The sequence below is a fragment of the Hyperoodon ampullatus genome, assembly GCF_949752795.1.
Source record: "Hyperoodon ampullatus genome assembly, chromosome: 20".
NCBI lineage: Eukaryota > Metazoa > Chordata > Mammalia > Artiodactyla > Ziphiidae > Hyperoodon > Hyperoodon ampullatus.
The window spans coordinates 26,303,042-26,329,964 of record NC_136933.1 but is presented as its reverse complement, the minus strand read 5'-3'; the positions used below and the strand labels follow the sequence as shown (position 1 = coordinate 26,329,964).

Here is a 26,923-nt window from a genome sequence, read left to right as displayed (position 1 = left end):
GGAGAGGCCACAACAGTGAGAGGCGTGCGTACCACAAAAAAAAAAAAAAAACAAAAAAAAACATTGCTGAGCTTTGAGGACAAAACCTCTCAAACTGCATTACGTGAAACGTTAGCATCCTAGGAAACTGTAAGGTGTTTTCTTTAAAAAAAAAAAAAAAAAAAAAAAAAGGAGGGATCCTCCCCAGGCAGATACTCCATGTGAGTGTCAGTGGTCCTCCAGGAGATCAATGGGGTTTGAAGTTCATGCATGTATTCGTAAGAGCTCCATGCTCTACAGGGAGGCCAACCAAACTACAGGGTCCTCCATCCTGGAACCCACGAAGGTGACTGGTTACTAACCAACGCAAGCCAAGATGACATAAATACAGCCTCGCCCTCCTCTGACGTGCGGCCACCGTCCCCTCCCCACATTCCCAGGACCCAGCTTCTTCTCGTCCTGTGCTCAAGCTCCCACGTCAGAGAGGCTTGCTGTCCCGGAACAATGTTTCTCGACTGTGACCACGGTATTTGCACCCCCGTTAGACAGTGTGGGGGGCTGCTGATGTACAGACCTTACTTTCAAATACAGCTGTTCTACTAATAAAAACGAGTCATGGGAGAACGTCAGATTTTACCTGGGAAATAAAATTGCTTGAGGATAGTGAGGTGACAACTTAATCCTGTAAGGATCCAGAGGTAATAGCCCCTTAGTAGAAGCATCTACTTATGCTGAGTTGTTTGTTCTGACAATGTCATGATTAAAACCAGAATGAAACATTCCAGGGGAGAATTTAATAATTAGGAGATTAAGATGGTTCTACCTTGTAAGTCAATCATATAAGAGAATTACACAGAAATTAGTGAGCCAGTGGATAGTAAAAGGGATAATTAGAAAAGCCTCACTTAAAAAAAATAATAAAAAACAAAATTAGCTCTGCTTTCTACACCACACATGGAATAGAAGGTCTGCTGTACCATCTGGTCAGTGGCCTGGCTTAAGCATCCACCACTCCCTCTTCAAAACGGCACCATGAGAAATCATCTCATTGGGGATCACAAGAAAGAATGTCTTGTTAATGCCTCAGTCCCCAAATCTCTAACTTTTATGACAAAAACCAAGATCTGTACTAGAAAGAATCAATCAGGAAGAGGGAGATGCTGGGATGCAGAGAGCAGAGATGATCTGATGGGAGACAAAGTGACAGCTTCACGGGGCCCTGGGGAAGCATCTACACAGTCAGCTCTGGTCAGTACTTCAGGTGAATGGACGCAGGACAAGAGAATAATTGGCTGAGGCTGACAAATACACACTGTCCCAGGGGGGCTCAGGGGTGGCCCTCCAGACTCCCGGCGGCCGTGGTACTCACTTTCCATCCAGGCTGTATTGGCCGGATCTGCAACCCACCGGGTGAGGGCACTGTCCTCCTTATGGACTGGACCTTCACTGAAAGAAAACACACCAGAACGTCAGGATGTTGACAATCCCTCTAGTGATTAAAAAGTCACTGTGCATGCAAGTTGGGCACTTTCCCAGGTAGCATTACGGGATATGCCAGGTTCAAGAGTTCCTCCACAACCATGTATAAATAAGTGCTTTTGAACGCCTACCACACACACACCACATGTCTAGCACAGCATCCAGTGCAACAGGACATGAAGAAATGCAGTCCCTGTCCCAAGAGGCCTGACTCGTCCTCCTGTTTCTCAGATCTTGCAGAGGGTCCACTATGTGCCCCAAACGATGCTGGGTTGTACGGACACACCCAAGTGAGACTTGGGCCTCTCAGCTCCAGCAACAGGGCAGACTTCAGTACAGCACTTTCAATATTGGATAGAAAAACCAGGCAGGAGATCAATAAGGAAACAGAGGATGTAAACAGCACTACCGACCAACTGGACCCACCAGACCTCTACAGAACACACCCCCCAGGCTTAAGAGCTACAATTATAAAACTCTCAGAAGTAAACGACGAAAAAGCTTCAGGACATTGGTTTTGCCAATGATTTATTGGACAGGACAACAAAAACACAGGCAATAATATGAAAAAATAGATAAACTGGGCTTCAACAAAATTAAAAACTTTTGTGCCCCAAAGGACACTACCAAGAGAATGAAAAGACAACCCACAGAAAGGAAGAAAATTCATGAATCACTTATCTGATAGGGGGTTAATACTGAGACTATATAAAAAAATACCTACAACCCAACAACAAACCCAATTCAAAAATGGGCAAAAGGACTTGAATAACATTTCTCCAAAGAAGACATGCAAATGGCCAATAAGCACAGAAAAGATGCTCAACATCATTAGTCATCAAGGAAACACAAATCAAAACCACCACGAGGTACCACTTCACACTCACCAGGATGGCGATGATTTTAAAAAGCAGGAAATACGTTTAGTAAGCTTAGAAAAATTGGAGCCCTCACACACAGCTGGTGGGAATGTAAAATGGTGCAAGCTGTGATGCAAAAAAGTTTGGCTGTTCCTCAGAAAGTTAAACATAGGATTACTGTGTGATCCAGCAATTCCACTCCTAGGTATGTACCCAAAGGAATTGAGAGCAGGGACCTGAATAGATACCTGTAGGCCAACGTTCACAGCAGCGTTATTTACAGTAGCCAAAAGGTGGAAATGACCAAGTGTCCATCAGTAGATGGGAAGATAAACGAAATGTGGTATATACACACAATGGAATATTACTGAGCCTTAAACAGGAAGGAAATTCCAACACACACTGCAATACGGATGAACCTGGAAAACATGGTGCCGAGTGAAATGAACCAGACACAAAAGGACAAATACTGTACAATTCCAATTATATGAGTTACCTAGAGTAGGCAAATTCATGGAGACGGAATGCAGAATAAAGGTTACAGGAGCTGGGAAGAGGGGGGATTGTGGGTAGGGTTTCTGTTCGAGATGATGAAAGTTTCAAAAGTAGATAGTGGTGATGGTTGCAGAACAATGTAAATGTATTTAATGCCACCAGATTTTAAACTTTAAAATGGTTAAAATGGCAAATTTTATAGTATATATTTTTGCCACAATTTAAAAATGAATAATGCAATATACCAAAAACCACAGAATGGTCCACTTTAAATAAGTGAAAAGTACTATGGTATGGGAATTATATCTCGATAGGGCCGTTTAAAAACAAAAAAATAAACACACCTACCATGCACCAAGCATGTTCCCATGCTAGGTGGTAGGTGCTCTAAGACTTGGTAAAACCTGGTCTTTGTCTTTGAAGAATTCAATCTAGTAGCAGAAAGGGACACAGAAATAACAGTGAGAGCACAAAGCCATCAATTAGAATGCAGGTGTGTGCACACAGCTCTGGAAGCGCAGAGGAGGACAGTTTCATGAAACGAGACACTGAAGCTGGGTTTTGAAGGGTGAGTAGGAGTTTGCCTAGGGGAGGGGATTTTCCTGGGAATTTCGAGCAGATGCAACAGCATTTGTGAAGGCAAGTGGCATGAAAGAAAGGCTTATAATCAAGTCAGTTTCAAGAATTTTAGATGAAAGCTGGGTTCGACAAAGTTAAAGATCCTTTCTCCCCCTCGGGATTCTGAGAACCTTTACAAGGTTAAGGACTCTGAACGTCTCTGGCAGGGAGACGGGAGTGGCGCGTCATCCAGCTCTCTGTGGCTGTGGACCCGCAGTTTTCTCTTTTTCTGCAAAGCATAATGTTAACGTCTTAAAGAGTCCTAGTGTTCAGGAAGACCCGATCTGGGGTCCCTTGGCGAGAGGGCAGAAAGACCACGGGGCAGGGGAGGGGCCTGGGCAGTGAGAGCCTCGGAATCACTGCGCACGACATTTCGGGAAAAGGTCGGGACTCAGAACATCCGTGGAAAATTAGTAAAGATACCTGTTGGTTGGATCCTCAGAACTCAAGGAATTCAACTGGCTGTCTTCTGTTCCCTCCTGTGTCTCTGCCAGGAAAGAGAAAAAGTTCACATTGTTTTATGCCCGAAAGAAATGGTGAGGAAGTTGTTTTTTATCCTCAAAATGGTTTCATATTTTCCTTTCTTATCAATGAGAGGTTTACCTTATTGTGAAGATGATCAACTGATAGATTTAAGGTTTTCAGTTTTTAGATCAAACGTATTCAAAATAGGATTATGATGAAGAGTGACACCCAAAGGTCTTATGAAACTACCTGAAATAAAACGGTGCCCAAAGAAACCAAGCTAGAGAAACACCATAATTCTCTCCTGTTTCTTAAGTTTTCATGGGAATTTGCAATTGTGATTTACTTGAAAATGTGTCTACATGACAAGCTCAAAAGATTCCCAAGGAAGAAGTACTGACGTTGGTGGTACCTGACAACCAAACTCCCTGTTTTCCTCAATTGCCTTAACTGGGAAGGAAAGAACCCTCTTACTGAAGTTTCACACAAATATGTCCTGATCATGCTGCTTCTGTGACACCAGTGTCCTCGGGGCTACTCCTGCCCATCAGGACGTCCACACCTGGGACAGTCCTCACGGTGCGTCCCAGCACAGAACACGGAAGCAGAGCAGGTGAGAGAAGGGAAAACTCAGCCGAGATGCCTTTACTGGGCTCATAGGTTCAGGGCCCTGATAAAGGACCCCAGAGAGCCCCCAGCCCTTCCTCCAAGGGAGGACACAGAGAGAAGATGGTCTATGAACCAGGAAGGGACCTCACCAGACACCGCACCTGCCGGCGCCTTGACCTTGCACGTCCAGCCTCCAGGCTGTTGTCCAGAACCGACTGCCCCTCTCCAGAGGAGGGATGGTTTGTGTCTTCAGCTGCCCTCCTGACCTGGACGTGCGGGAGGTGGGAGGGGAGGAGGGAGTGGCAACTGCCCACGGGCTTCGGCCGGGACAACGGTGAGCCGCACACCCGGGCCCCGGCTGCTCCCACAAAGCACCGCCGTCTGCGCAGCTTATGGACAACAGCCTGGAGGCTGGACGAGCAAGGTCAAGGCGCCGGCAGGTGCAGTGTCTGGTGAGGTCCCTTCCTGGTTCATAGACCATCTCTCTGTGTCCTCACTTGGAGGAAGGGCTGGGGGCTCTCTGGGGTCCTTTATCAGGGCCCTGAACCTATGCATGGGGGTCCATCCTCATGACCTCATCACTCCTGACACCGTCACCTTGGGTGTTTGTTAGGTTTCAACATGTGACTTTCGGGGAGACACACACTCTCCCTTTACACCTAAAAACTCAAGCCCTGCAGAAGCAGCTGATGCTGAAGCAACGCAGCCAAGGGTCATCTGCGCAGATGACGGAGGCGGCTGCTTAAACCACGTCCTCGAAGCTACACACCTGCTCCTTCCCGCTAAGTGGAGGTGAAAGCCGTGACTCACTGAACCAAAACCCCGGTCACGGAGCTGGGCCCCCTCAGCACCGCGGCCCCCGACAGCCGATATCACAGGTGCGGGGACAGGCTCCCTGCACCTGCCCGGCTTCCCGAGGAACCTCCTGATTCTCCCGACTCCTGCCCCTCTCCCGGGTCCTCATGTGCCTGCTACACACGCACGCACACGCACGCCCCAGGTGTGCAGTCTGCCCTGAGAGACGGAGCGTGCCTTCTACCCTCCCCCCCCCGCGAGGGGTGGCACAGGTGCGGCAGCGCTACCTGCGGGGCCCGCGGGGGTGAGGACAGGGCTGGAGTAGGCGGGCAGCAGCAGGGGCAGGCCGGAGGGCACGGCGTAGCCGCAGGGCACAGGCACCGAGTACCCGCTGGGCACGTGCAGGCCCCCGCCCTCCCCCTCGGCCTCCGGGTCCGGAGGCGGCGGCTGGTCCTCATGGAGGGGTGTGATGTCGATGACGGAGTAGGGGTTGACTCTCGTCGGGCCCCCGGGTCTCAGTGGTTCCGCCAGGGCGTCTGTGTCGGCTCCCGTCCCATTTTCGTGTCCTGAGGGTGAGAGGAGACCGTGGCAGACACCCGGCCGTCAAGGGCACGGCCGACACGCCCTGCTGGGCTGGGGGTCCCCAGGTGACCCCCAGGCGACCCCCAGGCCTGGAAGCACTGTCCTTTGGGGCATCGGTGGGGTCAGCGCGACCTTGGGGGCGGGGCACGCAGCCTGGCTGAGCCCAGGGAGGCTCCTCCAATGAGGCGAATGGGTGACAAGCTGCCAGAAGTGGGGGGTCACTAACCACGTGGACAGGTGGTGACGGTCCCAACCAGACCATCGGTGAGTGAATGAAAGTCACCAACTCCACCCCCAAATTTTAAAATATCAATTAAACCTCTACATTTCATCTCAAATGGCATTATTTTGAAAAAATGTTTTATGCAACACAGTGACAAACTGGTGAGGCCATTTTTATTAGAAAATGACAATACCTGTTTCCTCCAAAATATAAATAGAAAGGTAGGTAGACAAGACTGAAAATCATGGAAAATAGAAAACAAATAAGAGAATCTCAGCCAAACTTGAGTCATTTCAGCTCACATCGTATCACAGAAACATCGCACATCTCGGGCTCCCGGACCCCACCTTCCCCAGGACGTTCCAACCCGCAGGTGGGCCGGCTGGTCGCTGGGTGGCCCGAAGACGCACCTGATCCGGCCGCGGTGTTGGTGGCGGGGACAGTGGTGTTGGCGGCGGGGCTGTCTGCTCCCGTGTCCCCGGCCTCGGGGGCGCCCGGAGCCCGTCTGTCTGCTTCTGGAGCCTCATCTATGCCGTCGAGATCCAGCTGTTCCCCCTCTTCTTCCTCGTTGTTGTTAGTGTCGTACTTGGCTTCATTCTCTGAAGTTTAGGGTAACGTAAACCACAGTGTTAGCATTTGTTACCGGGAAAACGGCTTCCACGCTCCTAAACACACAGCAGCCAAAGTCAGCCAGCGATGAGCACCCAGATGGGCACCCGGAGGTGTTGGCGGCGCCAGGACACGCCCTTCCCCCATCCCCCGCCGGGCTGGCCCACTGCCTTTCTTTTTTTGTTTTTTTTTTTGCGGTACGCAGGCCTCTCACTGCTGTGGCCTCTCCTGTTGCGGAGCACAGGCTCCGGACGCGCAGGCTCAGCGGCCATGGCTCACGGGCCCAGCCGCTCCGCGGCATGTGGGATCTTCCCGGACCGGGGCACGAACCCGTGTCCCCTGCATCGGCAGGCGGACTTTCAACCACTGCGCCAACAGGGTAGCCCTGGCCCACTGCCTTTCTACTGGGAAGAGTTTCGTGCCATCAGGCTTTGGGGCAGCGATCTGGGTTTCCTCTCAAAAGGACCCACAACTCACAGTCTGGAAAGAAAAAAGCAGGAGAGACAGAAAGGAAGAGAAAAAGCACTTCCCACATTTTACACCCTGGACTTAGAACCACATTAGTAAAAATCAAGTTGGAATAACATTAAATAAACCAACTGGCGAGGAACAACGTGTAATTCAGCAGTTCCTACGCGATCAGTATAATGATTTCACCCCTTCTGTTCATCCCGGCGGGCGGCGTACCATCCTCACGGTTAAAATCCGCAGCTGTGGGCTACCTGTGTCACCTTGGTCATGAGAATTCTTTCCAACACTGCTCTCTTTGGGGGAAAGTGGGAGGGGATGCAAGGATTTGCTCATATAAGGGCTTTTACATGACAAACAATAAGGTCCCTCATGCAGACTTTTAAAAGAAAAAAAAAAGTCAGTTGAATTTAAAGGATCAGAACATTGTACCTGCCCTAATCTCAAATCACTAGGGGGTGACTTTCTTTAAAAGTCTTTTTCAGGAAAAAAAAAATGCATATGCTGGAATTAAGATGTGAAATGGCATTAAAATCCTCTGTGTCTACCTGAGTTTGCCCCAGCATGTAGCTCGGAGTCCGAGCTCTCAAGAATTTCAACCCTGCCCGGCGTGATTTGTTGTTACTAAGTCAAAACATAAGCTGTTTTTGTCCCCATCACTTTTGTCGGGGTATTTAACTGGTATTATTTCCCTGTCACATGCCTTTGGCAAACATGAATTTAAGGAAATGATGACAAGTGTATTTAGAAAACGTTCTGGAAAATTTTATTTTTCTGTTGAAGAGATGTTTTGCTCTAATATGTGTTCGCCAGTTTATTTCAGTGAATAAACTGAGTACCTAATGATTTAGCAACAAAAGAAGGACAGAAAAAGGCAGGCAGCTGCAGGGAAAGCGGTGGGGAGGGGAAATCCGTCAGTCCCAGCCCAGCCCGGCAGCTCGCAACTCCTGGCAGAAGTTAGGACCAAAGGCCACACACAGTCCACACAACTGACCAGGAGCCACGGGCATCAGGATGGACTGGCTGGGGTCCCTGGCACTCCCAGCGGGAGAGCGCTGGCCGCAGGGGTCACCCCTCCTCTGTGAGCAGACAACCCTCCAGGACAGCTGAAAACCCATGAACACCTTTTAAAGATGTGCCACAAATTAACACATTAAGGGAAAAAAATAAAAGAGTATTCGTAAATTCAGAGATTGGAGCTAGGCATATTGTTCCTGGGGCTTGTAAGACCATAGCTGATTATAATATGCAAGCTTAACCCAAGATATGTTTCTCTTTATTTCAAATGAAGGCTATTTGTTTCTTAATTCCTTTTACTGTTATGAAGGCGAGCTTTAAGAAGCACCAGGCTGCGAACAGCCCCACCAACAAGGGGCTATTCACAGCCGTCCTCTGCTGCCCCTAGGCTCTGCGTGTCACAGCTGGGACCAGGCCCCAGAGCAGCAGGGTCGCGGAACAATGCCGCCCCCGTCACCCGCTGGCACACCACCCGCTGTCCTTCACTTCTGCCCGAGCTTGTCACTGTCACCGGGCACCTGGTGAGGACTGTCTCGAAGCAGCAGGAACATGGTGACATTGCTGACTTCCTTTCCCCACCACGACTCACTTTTTTTTTGTTTTGCTATTAATTATAGAAAAGCTTTAGCTGGTAGTGACTTTACCATCATCAAGGTGTTGAGCTCTGCATCCTGAGACATCCTGGACCATCTTGTAATACGGTGTTTACATCCCGGAGCATCTTCTAACTTGACTCTCTGAGGGCCTCCAGGGGCCCCGCCTCTAAGAGCTTCGCAGATGTTACCTCCTGAGGGCGGGGCTGCTCCAGCTCTGTTATCCCAAAGGAGAAGGAAACTGAGGCCTGGAGAGATGCACACATGCCCCCCGGTCATCCGCTTGCACACCTCAGGGACCACGCTCAAACCCGAGCAGCCATGTGCAAAGCCCTCGAAGCCGCAGGTTTCTCCGCCGCACCCCACCTCCTCCCAAATCCTGCTTTACCCGGACGATTTGACTTGTCGTCAAGGAAGCTTCTGGAAAAGGCACAGGTGCCTGAGGACAGGTAACGATGGACATGGATAGAGTTACCTCACCTGACACGTATGACACTGTGCACAGGATACTATGCAGCCACTGAGAATGACAGCTGTGAAAGCTATGTGGTGACACGGAAAATACTTGTAAAGTTTCAAGTGTGACACAAAAATGTATACTCAACAATCTTAAAAATGTAAATTCAATGGCTGCAATTATGCAGAAAAGAAATATGAGGGAAAAGACAGAGAACGGATGAAAACACAAGTGTCCCAGTGATGCTGGGGAGAACGGACCTGGGTGATTTCCAGCCCCTTTGTCATGTTCAAGGGAATTTTTTTTTAAAGATTTAATTTTATTTATTTTTGGCTGCATTGGGTCTTTGTTGCTGTGTACGGACTTTCTCTAGTTGCGGCGAGCGGGGGCTACTCTTTGCTGCTGTGCTCGGGCTTCTCCATGCGGTGGCTTGTCTTGTTGTGGAGCACAGGCTCTAGGCATGTGGGCTTCAGTAGCTGCGGCACGCGGGTTCAGTAGTTGTGGCTCACGGGCTCTAGAGCGCAGGCTCAGTAGTTGTGGCGCACGGGCTTAGTTGTTCCACGGCATGTGGGATTTTCCTGGACCAGGGCTCCAACTCGTGTCCCCTGTATTGGCAGGTGGATTCTTATCTACTGCACCACCGGAGAAGTCCCTCAAGGGAATTTTTAAGAGGACAGTTTCATTTTCACAATGGGGGAAATTATACCTAAAGCATCACTGAATCATCAAAAACGACGCCAGGCTGTTATCCCCATTGCTAATCGTCACAAGTGTTAACTACCCAGAAAATCTTGTATCAGAGTATAATCATGTTTAAGGCATGGTACTAACATGTTTAAATCGTGGTCTTAGCCCTGGGCTGTCAGCCAGGAAACAGCCATCGGCCCGGGGAGATGATGGAGCTGGTCCTCTCCCGGCATCCTCAACACCCCACGTCGGCGGGACCTCCCCAGGCTCCCCAGAGGAAACCTCCCAGGCGGCCCATGTAGAAGGTGGTCCACCTCCTCCCAGCTGCAAGTCATCTCCCAGCTAAGAGGGGCCCTGCCTGGGGACAGGGTCGGGGGAGTCACCCATGAACAGCCTGGCCAGATCGGCTGCGCCCCGGGAGCGACAGGCCTTGCCGGTGAGACTCGCTCGCCACCGTGAAGGCCACAGGCGAGCAGGGCCCGGCAGCACCTGGTGCTGGAGCAGCGAGGGGTGGGGTGGGCAGCAGCCCGCCGCGGGGAGAGGACGGAGGGCGCTCGTGGGAAAGGCGGTGAACTCTGCTCGGCCCTTAGCGCCCCGCCAGCCCCCCGAGGGACCCTTCGCTCTCTGCGCCCGTCCTCTTCCGTCTTTATCGAGGTATGAATGACAAATAAAAACTGTGTATTGACGGCGCAGACTGGATGATTTGATCCACCTGTACTCTGTGAAATAATCACCGCAATCAGCTAGTTAGCCTCCAACCCACACAGGTACCGCCTTCTCTCTTCTCTGCTTTTCCCGCAGGCAGAACATGTAAGCTGCCCTCTCAGCAGACAGGCCTAAGCATCTCATCCCTGTGGCTGGACCTCGGACGCGGCTGCCTGCCAGCTGAGTCCCCGCACAGGCCTGGCTGCCACCTCGTGGTGCCCGGGCGTCTGGCCGTGTGCCCTGGGCCGAGGCCTGTCCCAGGCTTGCAGGCCCGCCTGCCAGGACGCGGTGCTGCTGGGCCAGGCCCTCTCCTCCCGGGACCAAGCGCAGAGGTGCCTCTGGGGGTGAAGGTGGACGGGTGTTTCTGCAGAACTCGGGGCGTGACTGGGAGGCCGAGTCCCTGGGGGGTGGGCACTGGCCGACACCGGGCGTTTGCCGAGAGCAGGGCAGGCAGGCGTGGCCTCCTCTGCGGAAAGCAGACCGTGTCCTGGAAGGACAACGCACCTGCCACCAGGTTTGAGCAGCACGCACATCACCCACAGTCCTAAAAACCAGGTGCAGGTGTTTCTGGGCCTGCCTTTTGTATTCTGATGCCCCCAATAGCCGATGCCCCCTGAGCACCTCGGAGCCCGGCAGCTCCCTATCCTGCATGGGTGCCGAGGATGCTGGTGTCCCTTAGAAACAGCGAAACGGCACAGAAGACAGCGATGGCTGGTTTCAGTGAAAGGCCAGGAAGGAAGGAGCGGGACGGCAGTCAGAGGGTAGGAGGGAGCCCACCGCCCGGGCCACGCTCGGGAGCGTGCGGCCAGCACCAGGACACGGCCCCGCGCACAGGGGGCCGTGGGGACCCCAGGCCTGTCTCCGAGAGGCCACGCTGCCCGGCATCGTCTGGGCATCACCTCCTTGACGGGGATGAAAAGTGGTGAGCGGTGTTGGTCTGTCTCGCTTTCAGTTCCAACAATCAAAGTCGGGTCTAGCCTGGAAGACCCCAAAGGCCAGCCACTCACACTCAGATCAAACTGCGGCCCAGAAACAGGCCCCAGAACCCCTGGCAGACCTGGAGGGAGCCGAAAAGGAGGCTGCCGTAAGCTCCGCTGGCAGGTGCCCAGTGGCCGCAGGGTTTGGCCTAAATCTCGTCTCTGAAATGGGCCGTCACCCCCCTTACCACCTCCAGGTGGTTCTGATGGGTCGGGTGAAAGTAAACCCAGGAGACCCTAGACACTGGTGTGGGCACCACAGGGACAGGTGGAGGGGCTCGGCCAGGACCCCCAGGCCTCCGCCCCCTGGGGTCTGGGTAGACCCTCCTCCTCCCCAGGAGCTCCTAGCCCAGGCCCCACCCCAGAGGCTGTGGGTTAGTGACGCCCAGGGCATGGAGCCTGGGAAACAGCCCCAATTCACCTGCTGCGCCACCGGCCTGCAACCTGTTACCTTCCCGGGCGGGAGCCGGCGGGCCCAGCTGGTCCATGCTGCCGTGTCCACCTCGCTCCTGGGCTCGGAGGATCCGGGACCTGTGAGGAAGAAACACGCTGTCAGGGCCGGGGGAGGGTGGCCCTGGACGCCTCTGGGCACCCCGCCGACAGCCTGAGAGAAGGAAAACGCAGACTCCATCCATAGCTGCAGCAAAAGACCTAAGGACGTGAGGACCGCAAACCGCCTCGAAATAACACTCAGGGCCAAGCCAAATGGAGACTGCCGGTGTCTTGACGTCACCTTGAATTGCAGCCAGGGGTTGATTTTTGCAGCTGGATTCAATGGCCGGACCCCTCCCGGCCCAGAACGCCTTGATTCCCTGCTTAATTTCACACATGTTCTAAGGGGAGAAATGGACACAGAAGTCCAATGGTTTTTCTTCCTCCTTCAACTAAATCTGTAACAGTTTTGAGTGAAGGATTAATTTCTGAGGATGAAGGAGGAGGCTGACCGTTTTCCTCAAGCCCTTTCGAGCCAGCGGGTCAGTAAACCCTTGGGTCCGGGCCGGATGCCTGCGTCCTGCTTTGTTTTCTTTCTTTTTTCTGCTCTTCCTGTTTCCTCGCAGGCTGGTCTCAGAATGAGTGTGAACCACCAGGCCGTGAGAAGGCTGGTCCCGCACCCCTCCGCATCCTGTGAACCAAGGTCCCTGTTTATGGGTGTTGACACCACCACCACCTGCCTGGATTCTTCCAGAATGGTCGCAGGAAAGCAAACCTCACTCGGGAAGCCACACTTTGCAGAAGCACCTTCCCAGTTCTTGGGGTCCCAGATGAGGCCCAGGGAAGCCCCTTGGTGACACCCTAGCCCCACGGATGACACACGACACTCAGTGACGCCAACCGAGGCAGTTCACCCTCTCGGAGAGAAACTGCAGTGCGGTTTCCAAACCATTTACGACAGACACGTTCAGACCACATGGGTCAGGGAACTCGAGTCCCAGAGAACCTGGAACAGTAAGTGGACGACCAAGCCTTTCTCCACGGGGAGACATGCCGGCTCCTGAGAGCGAATGTGAAGCGACTGCTTCCGTTTCAGTCAACAAACCCTCAACCAACACCTGCCACGTCCTGGTCTGCGAAGTCACAAGGGGACATGCATGCACACATGCACAGCCATGTGACCGAGGTGTGTGCACACACATGCAGAGGTGAGTGCACACACATGCTCACACATGTGCACACGTGCAGAGGTGAGCGCTCACACATGCACAGAGGTGAGTGCACACACATGTTCACATATGTGCACACACATGCACACACAGGTGAGTGCATGTGTGCACGTGCACGCGCGCACACACACACACACACACACACACGGAGGCCCAGGGGGCTGCAGGGAAGGAACAGGAGGGAGGATGGGAGGATTCGGGGCCTCAGAAGCACACAGAACCGGGGCGATGCCCGCCGCCATGTCCTCTCCCAAGAAGTAAATCAAAATACCCGAGTGCGTATGTAACATCCCGTTGGATTCACAACGGCTTCATGTGGCGCCAGGCCAGCAGTGACATGACACAGACACACGGACCGCGCCCACGGTGCTGAGCCTTAGGTGACGCCCGAGAAGGACGCAGGTGGGGCCGCTGGGCGGCCCTGGACCCGGTGGTGCCAGGACCCCACAGGCACTGCTGGGCAGGACAGACATGGGTCCGCAGGAGGAAGACAGTGCAATCCCCGCCCTGGGAGGAAGCGAGGAGGAAGAAACTGGTCGGGGCTCCCAAGGCGATGCGGGCCTCCATGTTACTTTCCATCCTCACCACTGACTGAGGACGGAGCCTCTGCCTCACTCCCCCAGCATGAACCAGCCAAATGCAGAGCAGTCCGAGGACCCGCCAGGCCGGCGAGAACAGGGCCCAAGTTGCCAGGGAGCCGGGCGTCAGAGCAGACCACCCCCATGCACCCCTCTCTGTGACCCCGGCACCATCCCTCGCAGACACTGCTGGCACGTTGCCCGGGCTCGTCCAGAACAAGTGGGACGCACAGGCATGCGGGACCTGACGGCCACGTGGCTTTCCGTGTCCTATAGATTCGGGTTTCTCAATCACGTCATTTACTCACCTTAAACCATGCTGGACAAATCTCACTACTGCTACTTGTTTCTACTGAAAATGCACAAAACAGAGTCAAATTGACTTCTCGTTTCCCACTGCTAACGTGTGGGACAAAACAAAGAAAGACTATGCCTGTGCTTTTTCTTACTCTGATGCCTGATCCTATTAAACCACCACCGCTCACCCTCAGAGCACTCCCAGGATGCCAAGATGGACCTCGCAGCCATCCTAGTCATCCTACCCGAGGGTGAGAAGCTGAGAGAGCACGGCTCTTGTCTCCACAGGCAGAGCTGGGACTGGAACCCAGGCCCCTGGTGCCTCGGTCTGTGTGTGTGACTGCGTATGAATTTCAGTCAGACCACGACACTCAGGGACTGTTTTCTTCCAAAATCAGCATCCATGGGAAACTGCCTTTCTGGAAGCTCACACACACACACACACACACACACACACACACACACAGGATCTGCCTCTGGATTTGGGGGGCCTGGGTGTCCGTGATCTGAATTCCACTCCATGCAGGCATCACCCAGCACTGAAGTTTCAGCCCCTGGACCTCCCAGCAGCCCTGGGAAGCCTGCTCCCCGAAACTGGGCACCTGCCGTCTCCCAGTTGCCCTCCAGGTGTTTTTAGGGACGGGATGAAGCCTGATCAGCCCACGACCGACCTCGGGACGGAGGACAAGTCTCGCTTTCACAAGGCTCCTCCCTGGCAGACGAGCAACAGGAAATAATGCCAACCTGGGCTGCAGGGCCGTGGGGATTATCACTGTCATTTTCCAATTTAAGCATCCTAATGAGAGATTTCATTGTGCACTCAGGTTGTGGTTTCCAACAAAAAGATGACACATGCGGTAGAAGCAGCAGCCCGGAGAGACGGGCACAGAGGTGGTCCCTGCAGTGCGGCTGTGACTCTGCCTCAGAGCCTGGGCGGCGACGAAAGTGCCCCAGTCACTTGATTTTTTTAATTTCATGGAAACAGCCTGAGTCTTTGCTCCAGTGAGGTTTCCAGCAGCTTGGCTGTCTCTGCAGAGCTGCAGGGAGAGCACCGTGGACGCGTGGACGCTCTGAGGGATGGGACCCGCCGCCCCTCCCAGCAGGTATTCCCTGAGCAGGGGGCTGGGAGCCTGGACTCGGGAGCCAGTCCGGGGATACCCTGCTCGGGTCCGACCCTCCAGCTGGACAAGCTCAGTGTCCTCGCTGTGAACCGAGGTGACAGGGACATCTCTGCCGGGGCCCACGGGACTGGGAGCAGACAGCACTGGGGTTGGTTCCCCAAATGCCACCCTGGCCTCCGTGCTGTCCAGTCACAAAAAGTTGGGGGACAGACTGCAGGCTGAGTCTGCCCCCGACCCACTCAGCTGGGACCCCTCGGGTCCACACACCACAGACTGCGCCACGGTAGGTCAGGGGCACCCAGCATCCCGCACGAGGGCTGGCTGTCCACTCGGAGCACAGCAGGAGCCAGTGCACCTCAAGCCCGGGGACAGAGCCTGGGGACAGAGTCCGGGGATGCGGGGGACGCAGGAATCCTCACAGCTCACGGCCGCTGGCGCTGGGTCCGCCGTTGCCTAAAACCACGAGCTTCCCAGCAACCTCACGTCAGGAAGCTTCTGTCTCCACATGGAGATGCAGGAAGGAAAAACGAAAAGCTCACAGGGCCTACGGTATGAGTCCTGTTGGAAAGGCTCCATCTAGGTTTAACCAAACACACACCAGGGCAAACCAAGCACACCAACCCTTTGCACTGAACACTGTCATAGATTTTTAAGTAGACATAATGCTCACAGAAACAAGAAGGAAGGAAGGGAGTGGGGAGAGAAGGAGGGGAAAGAAAGAAAAGCACAGCTTCTCCCTAAGCCGAGCACAGAACTTAGCCGTCAGCGACGTCTATTTTGTGCTCATCGAATCTGGACCGCAAAGGGCACAGGAGTGCAGGGCACACGTGGGGCCTCGCTGGGGGTGTGCCTCGGCCCTGCTGCCCTGCCTGCAAATCTTTATGAACCAACTCCCTCCTGCACACTCCTGACCCGAACTCTCACCCTGCGAACAGCTCCCGGGTCACCTCTGCATGTGTGTGTGGTGTCTCTGTGTGTGTGTGTGTGTCTCTCTGTGTCTCTCTGTGTGTGTGTCTCTCTGTGTCTCTCTCTGTGTCTCTGTGTGTCTGTGTCTCTGTCTCTCTACCTCTGTGTCTCTCTCTCCATCTCTGTGTGTGTCTCTCTGTGTCTCTGTCTCTCTATCTCTGTATCTCTGTGTGTCTCTCTGTGTCTCTCTCTCTGTATCTCTGTGTGTGTCTCTCTGTGTCTCTCTGTGTCTCTCACTCTGTCTCTCTCTGTGTGCCCACCCCCTGGGGAGTTCACGTGGCTCGGGAGGGGGATACAGCCCTGGAGCCTCCCCAGACACTGTCCCTGCAAACACCACAGGCCGCGACACACAGGCCCAAAAGAATGAACACGTGGAAGCCTGGCTGATGCCCAGGCCATAATCTGCACTTTTATGGGGTGAAAACATGCATTTAATTATTTATTAGGGCCTCCTAATAAGGAACACAACGCAGAACTGTGCCTGACACGGGGTCTGCTTTCAGAAGAACACTTGTGGGGGGCAGGGGTGGACAAGGGGGAGGGGGAGGCGGGGGCGGGGCGGGGTGATGCTCCTGCCCCCACTCTCCCTTACCTTCTCCGCCCCTCACACTTCCATCCCTTAAACCCCTGGACCACAGGCCTGGCCTGGCCCAGACCAGACTGGACTGGCCTGGACCGGACTGGCCTGGACCAGACTGACCTGGACTGGACTGGCCTGGACCGGACTGACCTGGCCTGGACCAGACTGGCCTGGACTGGACTGGCCTGCACTGCTGCTGTTCTGTGCCAGGTCCCTCCAGAATCCAGCAGGCCCTGCCCCCAGCCGCAGGTCCACATCAGCCGGGATGCATGCGCCCCGAGCCAGACTCAAGCATCAGGAAGACAGCTGCCCCGCTGCCCGCCGAGGACCAAGGCACCCAGAGACTCACAGCACAAACACTTCACGCCCCACGGACTCCTGAAGCCTGCCCGCATCCAAGGCCCCCAACACGGCTGTCCATGGCCACACAATCCAGCCTGAGAGCCTTCTCTCAAAACCTCAAAACCACCTAGACAAAAGCACAGTCGCTTCATTTCAAAACTTACCAAGGACGAAGTTAATTTTGCCTTTAATTGGCAGTGTCTTTGAGAAATGTTTTCATCAAAGGGGGTATTATATTCATAAAACAAAACAGAACAAAGTTACTCTTGCGAGGGGGTCATCACCAGACTGGCCTCTGCGTCTCCGTGTGTGACATTCTGTGCCCTCTCAGTCAGCTGGTGGGCATCTCTTCCTCCGATTAATTCTTGGGCTGCAGCCTGTCCTCTGTCTTGTCCAGGCCTCCCTGTCACGTCCCCCGCCACACATGCCCCTCCAAGGACAGGCACAGAGCACCCCAGCCGCTGGCAGTTCAGGACTTGACCAAGGACGCAGAGCAAACAGGCACCAAATCACCCCAAGGAATCAGGGGAGGAGGGCGGCAAGGTGGGGAGACGGCAGGGAGCGCCCCACGCCCCCTCCTGTGACCCACCCGCGCAGCAATTTCTTGCATGAAGTGAACCCCAACTTTCAGAAACAATCCTTACAGACAAGGACATCCAGCCTCAGGAATGGAAGGAACTTGGGAAAACCCTGGGGCTGACGTCCATCCCCCTGCCTTCCTTGCAGGGGCACCTGGGTCAAGGTCAAGGGTGATGGACTGTGAGGGCCCTGGCCGAGGGGCTCACATTCCACCAGGTGTTCCCGTTATTTACAGGAAACACAATGAAATTCTTCCACAGAGAAGGAAGTGTGCTGTGCGAATGTGTAATTACATCAGTCGGATGCGGATGAAGCCACTGTCCCCGCAAAGCTCCCTGGAGCCTTCCATCACGTGTCCAGGGGCAGCGGCTCAGCCCAGGTGTGGGGCGGCCTGGCTCCACCTGGTCCCACCCTACAGACGCCGTCCCCTGGGATGCTGGCACTGCCCACACACCCAGCACTGGCTTGGGCCACACTGTGGACCACTGGGGGGTGGGAAGGAGGGCTGTGTCCAGGCAGCGTCTGCAATCACATCTGCCCTGCTGCAGGGGGGCTGAGACTCCCCTAGGACGGGACGGAGGAGGGCAGAGCCGGAGTGCAGCCTCAGTGTGGGGAGCGGAGAGAGCAAGACTGAGGGGAGAGCAGCACAAGGCGAGGGCAGGCCGAGGAGGCTGGGCTGAGGTGGGGACCTGTCCAGGGCGGAGCCCTGTCCTCAACTCGGAAGGCGCCACGGAAGGTGTTTGATCAGGGACTGATGTGGCCAGAGTTGCCTTTTCAAAAGGCCACGCTGGCATCAGGTGGACAGGGCATCGGGGAGGAGGGCCAGGTGGATGGAGGCCATCCCCCAGGAGGCTGTGGGGCAAGAGGCTAGGCTCCTGACCACGAGGATGATGGGAATGAGGAGGGGGAGGCAAAGGAGACGGCACAGAAAGCGCAACTATGGCAGCCAAGCTACAGGGATGGGCGCCTTCTGTGAATTTTCCCGCTTTCTTCTGGTGGTTGACGAGCAGTTTCACACCATCGTGGTCAGAAAAGATGCTTGATGTGATTTCAGTCTTCTTAAATGTGTCAAGACTCGTTTTGTCGGCTAACGTGATCTATCCTGGAGAATGTTCCATGTGTGCTTGACAAAAATGCCCATCTGCTGCTTTTGGATGGAATGTTCTGTACATATCTCATAAAATTCACTAAAGTTGCAGAACATAAAGATGTCACAAGAAAAGAAAGTTATAAGCCAATATCCCTGATAAACACAGATTCAAGAATCCTCAACAAAATACCGGCAAACCAAATTCAACATTATGTGAAAAGGATTTATTCCAGGAATGCAAGGAAGGTTCAACATCTGCAAAATCCACCAATGTGATGCACCATATTTAAAAAAAAATGAAGGACAGGGGCTTCCTTGGTGGCGCAATGGTTAAGAACCTGCCTGCCAATACAGGCAACACGGATTCGAGCCCTGGTCCGGGAGGATCCCACATGCCGTGGGGCAATGAAGCCCATGCACCACATCTATTGAGCCCGCACTCTAGAGCCCGCAAACCACAACTACTGAAGCCCACGTGCCTAGAGCCCATGCTCTGCAACGGGAGAGGCCACCGCAATGAGAAGCCCGTGTACCGCAATGAAGAGTAGCCCCCACTCACCGCAACTAGAGAAAGCCCGAGTACAGCAATGAAGACCCAACGCAGCTAAAAATAAAATAAATTCTAAAAATATATAAAATAAAAAATAAATTAAAAAAGGATAAAAATCATATTATCATCTCAATAGATGCAGAAAAAGCATTTGACAAAATTCAACACCCATTCAAAACAAAAATTCTCAACAAAGTGGGTACAGAAGGAATGTGCCTCAACATAATAAAGGCCATTTATGACAAGCCCACATCTAACATCATACTCAAGAATGGAAAGCAGAAAACTTTTTCTCTAAGATCAGGAACAAGACTAGGATGCCCACTCTCACCACTTTTATTCAAAATAGTATTGGAAGTCCTAGACAGAGCAATTAGGCAAGAAAAAGAAATAAAAGGCATCCAAATCAAAAGGAAAAAGTAAAACTGTCACTATTTGCTGATGACATTATATATAGAAAACCCTAAAGATTCCACCTAAAAAATTGTTAGAATAAACAAGTTCAATAAAGTTGCAAGATACAAAGTCAATATACAAAAATCTGTCGCATTTCTATATGCTAATAATGAACTGTCAGAAAGAGAAATTAAGAAAACAATCACATTTACAATTGCATCAAAAAGAAAAAATCTAGGAAAAAATTTAACCAAGGAGGCGAAACACCTATACACTGAAAACTATAAGACCCTGATGAAAGAAACTGAAGAAGACACACATAAATAGAAAGATATTCTGTGCTCACGAACTGGATGAATTACTATCATTAAAATGTCTATACACTACTCAAAGCAATATACAGATTCAACGTAATCTCCATCAAAATTCCAGTGGTTTTTTTTTCCACAAAAATAGAACAAACAATCCTTAAATTTGTATGGAAACACACAAATAGCCAAGAGAAAGAAGGACAAAGCTGGAGGCATCACATTTCTTGACTTGAAACTGCACTGCAAAGCTACTGTAATCAAAACAGAATGGTATTGGCAAAAAAATAGACACATAGATCAATGGAAAAGAACTGAGAGCCCAGAAATAAACCCATGTGTATATGTTCAATTAATCTGCAAGAAAGGAGGCATGAACAAAGAGGAAAGGACAATCTCTTCAATGATTAGTGCAGGGAAAACTGGACAGCTATATGCAAAAGAATGAAACTGGGTCACTACCTTACACCATACACAAAAATTAACTCAAACTGGATTAATTACTTGAATGTACAGCCTGAAACCATACATCTCCTAAAAGAAAACACAGGTGATAAAGTCCTTGACATCAGTCTTAGTGATGAGGTTTTGGATTTGACACCAAAAGCAAAGGTAACAAAAGCAAGAATAAACAAGCGAGACCACATCAAACTAAAAAGTTTCTGCACAGCAAAGGAAACCATCAACAAAGTGAAAAGACGACCTACAGAATGGGAGAAAATATCTGCAAATTATCTATCTAATACGGGGTTAATGTCCAAAATACATAAAGAACTCATACAACACAACAGCCGAAAAACCACCCATCTGATTTTTGAAAACACGGGCAGAAGAACTGAATAGACATTTTTCCAAAGAAGAAATTCAAATGAAAAGATGCTCAACATCACTAATCATCAGGCCATCAACAGACAGACAAGAAATAACAAGTGTTGGTGAGGGTGTGGAGAAAAGGGAACCCTCTTGCACTGTTGGTGGGAATGTAAATCGGTGCAGCCGCTGTGGAGAACAGTATGGAGGTTCCTCAAAAATATAAAAGATAGAGCTGCCATATGACCCAGCAATCCCATCTCTGGGTATTTATCCAAAGGAAATAAAAACAGGATATCACGAAGATATCTGTCCACGCCCCCTCCCTCCCTCCCTCCCTCCCTCCCTCTCTCTCTCTCCCCCCACCATCTAATCCACCAGCAAATGCTGTCAGCTCCACCTTCAGAGCACACCCCTAATGAGGTGAGCCGTCTCTCCCTCCCTCCATGGCCACCATCCGTCTCTTGCCTGAGTTTCTGTAAAAGCCTCGTACCTGGCCTCCCTTCCCCCACTCCTGCTCCTCTGTAACTTTCTCGAGGCTGCACCCAGCAGGCCCCGTGAAAGCACAGTCAGCGTTCGCACCCCTTTCTGTCACTTGTTTCCTCCCCAAGGTGGAGCCCTGCCTCAGCCTCCATCACTCAGCACTGCGGCCACCAGCCTTCCTGCTGCTCCCAACACACTCCTGCCGCAGGGCCCTTGCACGGGCTGCTCCTTCCGCCTGCAATGCTCTTGGGTGGACGTGAGCGCGGCTGTCACTCTCCATCAGGTCCTCACTCGAACATCACCTTCCCGGTGAGGCCTCACCTGCCACCTTCGTGAGTAGCAGGCCCCTCCCCACAGTGCCCCCAGGCCTGTCTCCTGCTTTATTTCTATCATCATCTGAAGTACTATCTACTTTCCTGTCTATAGTGTCTCCCGGGCACAGGACACAAGCCCCATGAGAACAGGACCTGGTCCATCTGCTCACTGCCTAGTGTTGGGACTGAGGGCACTTGGTAGTCAGCACCCAGTAGGTGCTCACTAAATATCCATCAAATTAATAAATCCCTTCCAGATTTGCTGCATCACGTGACCACCTGCACCTCTTCCCATCTGTACAGAGGTTGTTCCTTTTCTTTAAAGTTTAAGTACAAGAACTTGATTTCTAAAACGCATGAAAACAAAATGACATTGAATGTACTTCATCAGGGGAGAGACGGAGGCCTAAGGCGATGGCCTAACATTGGATTCCCTGCTGGAAGCTCTGGACAGACGGCAGGCGCGCCCAGGGAACGGGGCCACGGAGCACGCCCAGGCGCCGGCAGGGAATGAGCCGTGGGCACAGCACCCTGGTGTGAACCCTCCTCACCTTCCCCGGGGTCCCCACCCTCCTCCCACAAAGGTGGAGAAGGCGGCGGCTCTTCCGGGGCGAGCAGGAGATGAGGCAGGGTCCCGATGCCCTCCTGTTGGCCCAGACTGGCTGCAGCGGCCGCACACCCTGCAAACAATCTCTCCCGCCTGCAACTACCTGGGATTCATGTCCAAAATACTTCTGTCGTCTGGCAGATGCTGCACCTTTCATTCCTTCCTATTAAATCACCAGGAGCAGCACGTGTCTAAACGCTCCTGCAGAGCAGAGGCCAGCGGCAGGCCCAGTGGGCTCCCTCCAGACCCCGGCTCTGGACCTGAGACGGGGACTCTGTCCTCCGCAGAGCATGGACCCCAGCAGCCTGAGTCTGATTTTAGTTCCAACTGAAAAGCGATCTAGGGCACGCCAGCCGGGACAAGAACTCTGAGACGGAGGCCCATGCCCGGCACTGCTCTGGGAGAAGGGCCCCACTGGCTGAGTCCCTGGCCACGGAGGTGACGTCCAGCCCAAGCTTCCCTGATGGACGTGAACCGGTGCTGCCCATGTGGCCGCTTCCCAGCGACCTGCGGAGTCAAGTGCTTGAGAACAAAGCATGAGTCAACATCTTATCACTTTTGCAGCAAGAGGGCCGGCCGGCCAGGGCCAGGGGCCAAGTCTACATCCTCGGGAGGGAGCAGGCGGCCAGCCCCACGACGAGCTCCAGCCCGGAGCAGGCGCCGCTACCCGGCCAGGCTCAGACCTGCACACACAGGGAGGGAAGAGACACGCCAGATTCCTGCCCTCAGAGCTCAGCGTTCCTCACCCAGAAGCAGGCTCTGGCTCCCAAAATGGGATCGCAGTTAACTCTGGAACTCCTGGGCAGTATCTACAGTGGTCCACACCGCATCCCATCCCCACCACTAGGCAGATGCCTACACTTTCGAGCAGCCCTTGCAAGCTGCTGCTGAAGCAAGGCAGAGCCTGGCCCGAGGGCAGAGCAGCCAAGCAACTCTCCTACATCCTTCCGGGGGTCTAAGGCCTTCCAACCCCAGTGGAGATGGGCACTGAGCACGGCCTCAGCACAGACGCTACCCCTTGTGCTCGATGTTCTCCGTTCCTTCAAGTCAGAAACCAGCTAAAGTCACCCCATCTTCCCTTCAGAGAAATAAGGCAAATAACAGAATAAAACACTAGGTGTGCACAGAACACTTTCATCAAAATAAAACTCCTCAGCTTTTCCAGTACTGTCAGCTCCCATTCTCCACACCACTGAGAAATGACTCAAGTTCAAAGTTCGTATCTGTTTGCCTTTGGACTCTGAATGTCCACAGTGCTTTCTTAAAAAAAAAAAAAAAAAAGATGATGTCCACACATGAGGCTCTGGTTCCCCACAGCCTGCTGGCCTCCAGCCCAAGAAAAAGAGCGAAACCTCAGCCCGGGAAGCAAAGCCTGCCCTCAAGACCCTGACACACCTCGCGTGTGAAAAGGTCCACTGCTCCATGTAGCTATCAGTGTACAGAGCATTGGGGAATCCTCACCTATTCCTTTTGTTTTCTTCCTAAATGCCCAGTTCAGGGTCACAGGTGACTCACTGAGCCAAGACCCTGGAGTCTCGGACAGGCCACCAGGTCACTAGCCACCCCCCCACCCGGTGGAAGGCTAGCTCGGCCATCTGTGTGGGAGCGCAAAGCATCACCCTCACCCACCCATGACCTTTCTTCACAGCTCCCTTTCCCAAGGGCACTGCAAGGCTGGAGAAGCTTTGGGCGCTGCATTTTACTTCAAAAAGTAATTTCTAGTATCAGAACGTAGCTCATGGAAGAGAAACACTTTAAACCTAAAAAAAAAGATAAAAACTTAAAAAAAATCTTTTGAACATTCTTTAATGAAACCATAAAACATCAACAACTCAGAGAAAGCACCTTCTACTAGCAGGTACGCATTACTTTCATGATATAAAGAAGAACAGGAAATGAAAGAATAACACCAGTGCCATGACAGCTCATTTTTATAATCAAAGTTTTGAAACCGTGCACACAAAAACAAAGAAGCAGCAAAAACAAACTTTGATGTCTGGATCCTTGAAAAGCCTGAGTTGGGAAGGAGAGACAACGAGGGGGGGGTATGGTGGGTAGGGGCTGGTGGCAGATAAGAGGGTCCTTTGCCAGCTCTCCTGTGCCTCACTGCTCACAGCCATCACCCCAGAGCTGGCCCTGCCCCCCACCCGCAGACCTGCACACCCCTCTGTACCGTAAAGCTCCCAGAACTTCCCGCCTCGTTTTCTCAAATTACACTTCCAGAAGGCTTAACTGAGAGAGCAGTAACCCTACCCCATAAATGTTTAACATCTATGTTCCCCTTCTATCTTGTTTCACTCCACGTATGTTTCTACCTGTGCAAACTATGAATGATGTATGACGTATAGATGAATATGCTCTGAATATCCCAAGATGTGAATTTTTCATTGCAGCTTTTCTATCATGCCTTGTGCAATAAGAACATTGTATTTTTCAACAAGGGTCTATATTATTGATATTACAGAGTAATACAGCCAAACTCACAGCATTTTTATTTTGCTCTAACTTATGCAGAACGTCCTTATTTTAAAGCGCATTTCCACACACTTGCGTTCCAGCAATTTCCAAAGTGAGTAAACAAATTCTGTGGGGACCTGACTCCCCAGGGTGGGGTGAGCGGTTCCAGAACTCAGCCCAGGGTCCAAATGCCACCAGAATCCCTCGATCTCCAAGAATTCCCAAAGAGTCAAGAAGTTCTTCTAACCCCGCCCGAAAAGCTGCAGAGAAAACGCAGCACGTCAAAATATCAAGATGACAAATTTGGTAAAACGAGAAAGTCAAGTTCGACTTTTAAAAGATAAAAAGCTATATTGAACGACTTTGGATTTTACCTCATCCCTAAATGTCTATAACTGCTTTGATAGAATCTGGCCTGTATGGAGAGACTAATCTATTACGAAATACCACTTTCTATGAGTGACTTTTCTTATGGCGTGAAATCAGGAAACCATAAAGAGTCACTGAGTCACCTAACTGCACATGTGGCCACTAAATCATATCTCAAGGCCAATCAAGTAAACACTGTGCGAGCTTAAGGGGTAAATCATATTTTAAAATTACACAGAGTATATCTCATCTTTCCATTATAATAAAAGTTATTTCCTAGAAAACAATTGTCCAAAATATATTTTTTAAGCAATAAATGAACAGTGAAAACGTTATCCCTCCCAAAGTTCTACCTGAAGGGATATCAAGTAACTCTTGCACAAAATCCAGAACATTGATGACTACTTTATTTTTACTTTGTGGCTCAACCAAAGAAGAGCTGAGCTAAAAATCCATTGCATTTTGAGTTAATGAGAATTTTTACCTCTAGTAATTGAAAAGAATATTACATTGCACCAAGTACGTCTGCTGCTTTCTCAGAATGTTCACGTCCTATTAAAAGCTGAAACATTTACTCAGATTTTTACGTTCAAACCGAGGGTCTCCCAGAGGGGAGGTGTGGCCAGGTGGGGATGAGCAAGGCACCTGCCGACCACTGGCAGCACACCCGCTTCAGTCTCCCCGGCAATGGTAGATGGGGGGAGGGGGAGGAAACACGTACGGGGTTTTTAAGTACAATAGTAATTATCTTCACCCTAAAGTGGGCCAAGGACTTTTTCCTCTATCGGAAAATATACATGACTGTTCCCCACCTAAACACCCCAACTCGCCACTCTTCCTGCAACGTCACTGGGGCCCCGGCCTGGGGTCCCTCCTGCACCCTCCTGACAGCCGGTGGGGTCTCGACCCGGCTCCCGTTACCGCCGGGACTCGCGGTAAATGGAGGCTGTCCCGGGCCTCAGCTCCGCCACCTGCACGGTCCGTGCCCGGGGGCAGGGTGCACCCCGAGTGGCCCTCGCACAGTCACCCAAAACCTGGGGCGGGCGGGCAGCCTGGACTTCAAGGAGCGGTGGGATCTGGCCAATTCGGGGGAGTTAGGCAGAAGTGCAACTTTCAAAGGAAAAAAAAGGAAACTCCGAATCCCCGCGATAGGTGGGTTCGCTGGAGGCGCCGTTCAAGGACCCCCGCCCGCCTCCGACCCGGTCTCACCCCGCAGGACCCCCACCCGCCATCCGCTCCCCGCCCGCGCTCAACCCACAGGACCCCCGCCCATCCCCGGCCCACACTCACCCTGCAGCCGGGACAGGACCCCGGCCCGCCGTCCCTCCGAGGACCCCTCTTCCCTCCTCTTGTCCGCGGCCCCGGGATGCGCCCGGGCCCCGCCCCGCCCACAGGGAGGCCGGCCCACCCGCATGCCGTGATTGGCCGGATTGGGCGGTGCCGGGCACCCATTGGCTGCCGTGCCTGCCCGTTCCTCGGCGGCGCCCCGCCCCCGCGCCCGCGCATTCCTGCGGAGCCACGTGGCCACTCGCACCCCCTCCTTCGGCTCAAAGCCCAGCCTGGCTTGGCCCACGTCGGCTGGGGGCGGCCGACAGGACCCCTAGACCCGTGTCTTTTCCCCACGGAGCCCTCGGGCTGCTCACTCGTGGGCAGGGGGGCGCCCGGCAGGGCACCCCCGGACCCCCAGACCCCCATCACTTCCCCGGGGAGCCCTCGGGCTGCGCGCGCGTGGGCAGAGTCCGCCGGGCAGATCACACCCCTAGATCTCCCCACCCCCCTCGCTGTCCCCAGAGCACC

At 52.6% G+C, this 26,923-nt stretch overlaps 1 protein-coding gene across 1 annotated transcript in view; it reads right to left on the bottom strand.

Annotated features, from left to right (window-relative positions):
- ARHGEF10 (Rho guanine nucleotide exchange factor 10) overlaps window positions 1–26,632 on the bottom strand; it is a gene marked incomplete at both ends in the record, with an annotated part of 86,352 nt that extends 59,720 nt beyond the window's left edge. The window contains 8 exon segments of the mRNA XM_079726662.1: window positions 1,349–1,425; window positions 3,855–3,910; window positions 5,571–5,866; window positions 6,516–6,704; window positions 12,070–12,149; window positions 26,417–26,481; window positions 26,484–26,530; window positions 26,533–26,632. Of these exon segments, the coding sequence (XP_079582788.1) occupies window positions 1,349–1,425; window positions 3,855–3,910; window positions 5,571–5,866; window positions 6,516–6,704; window positions 12,070–12,149; window positions 26,417–26,481; window positions 26,484–26,530; window positions 26,533–26,632 (910 nt within the window).
- Window positions 26,633–26,923: the final 291 nt, after the last annotated feature.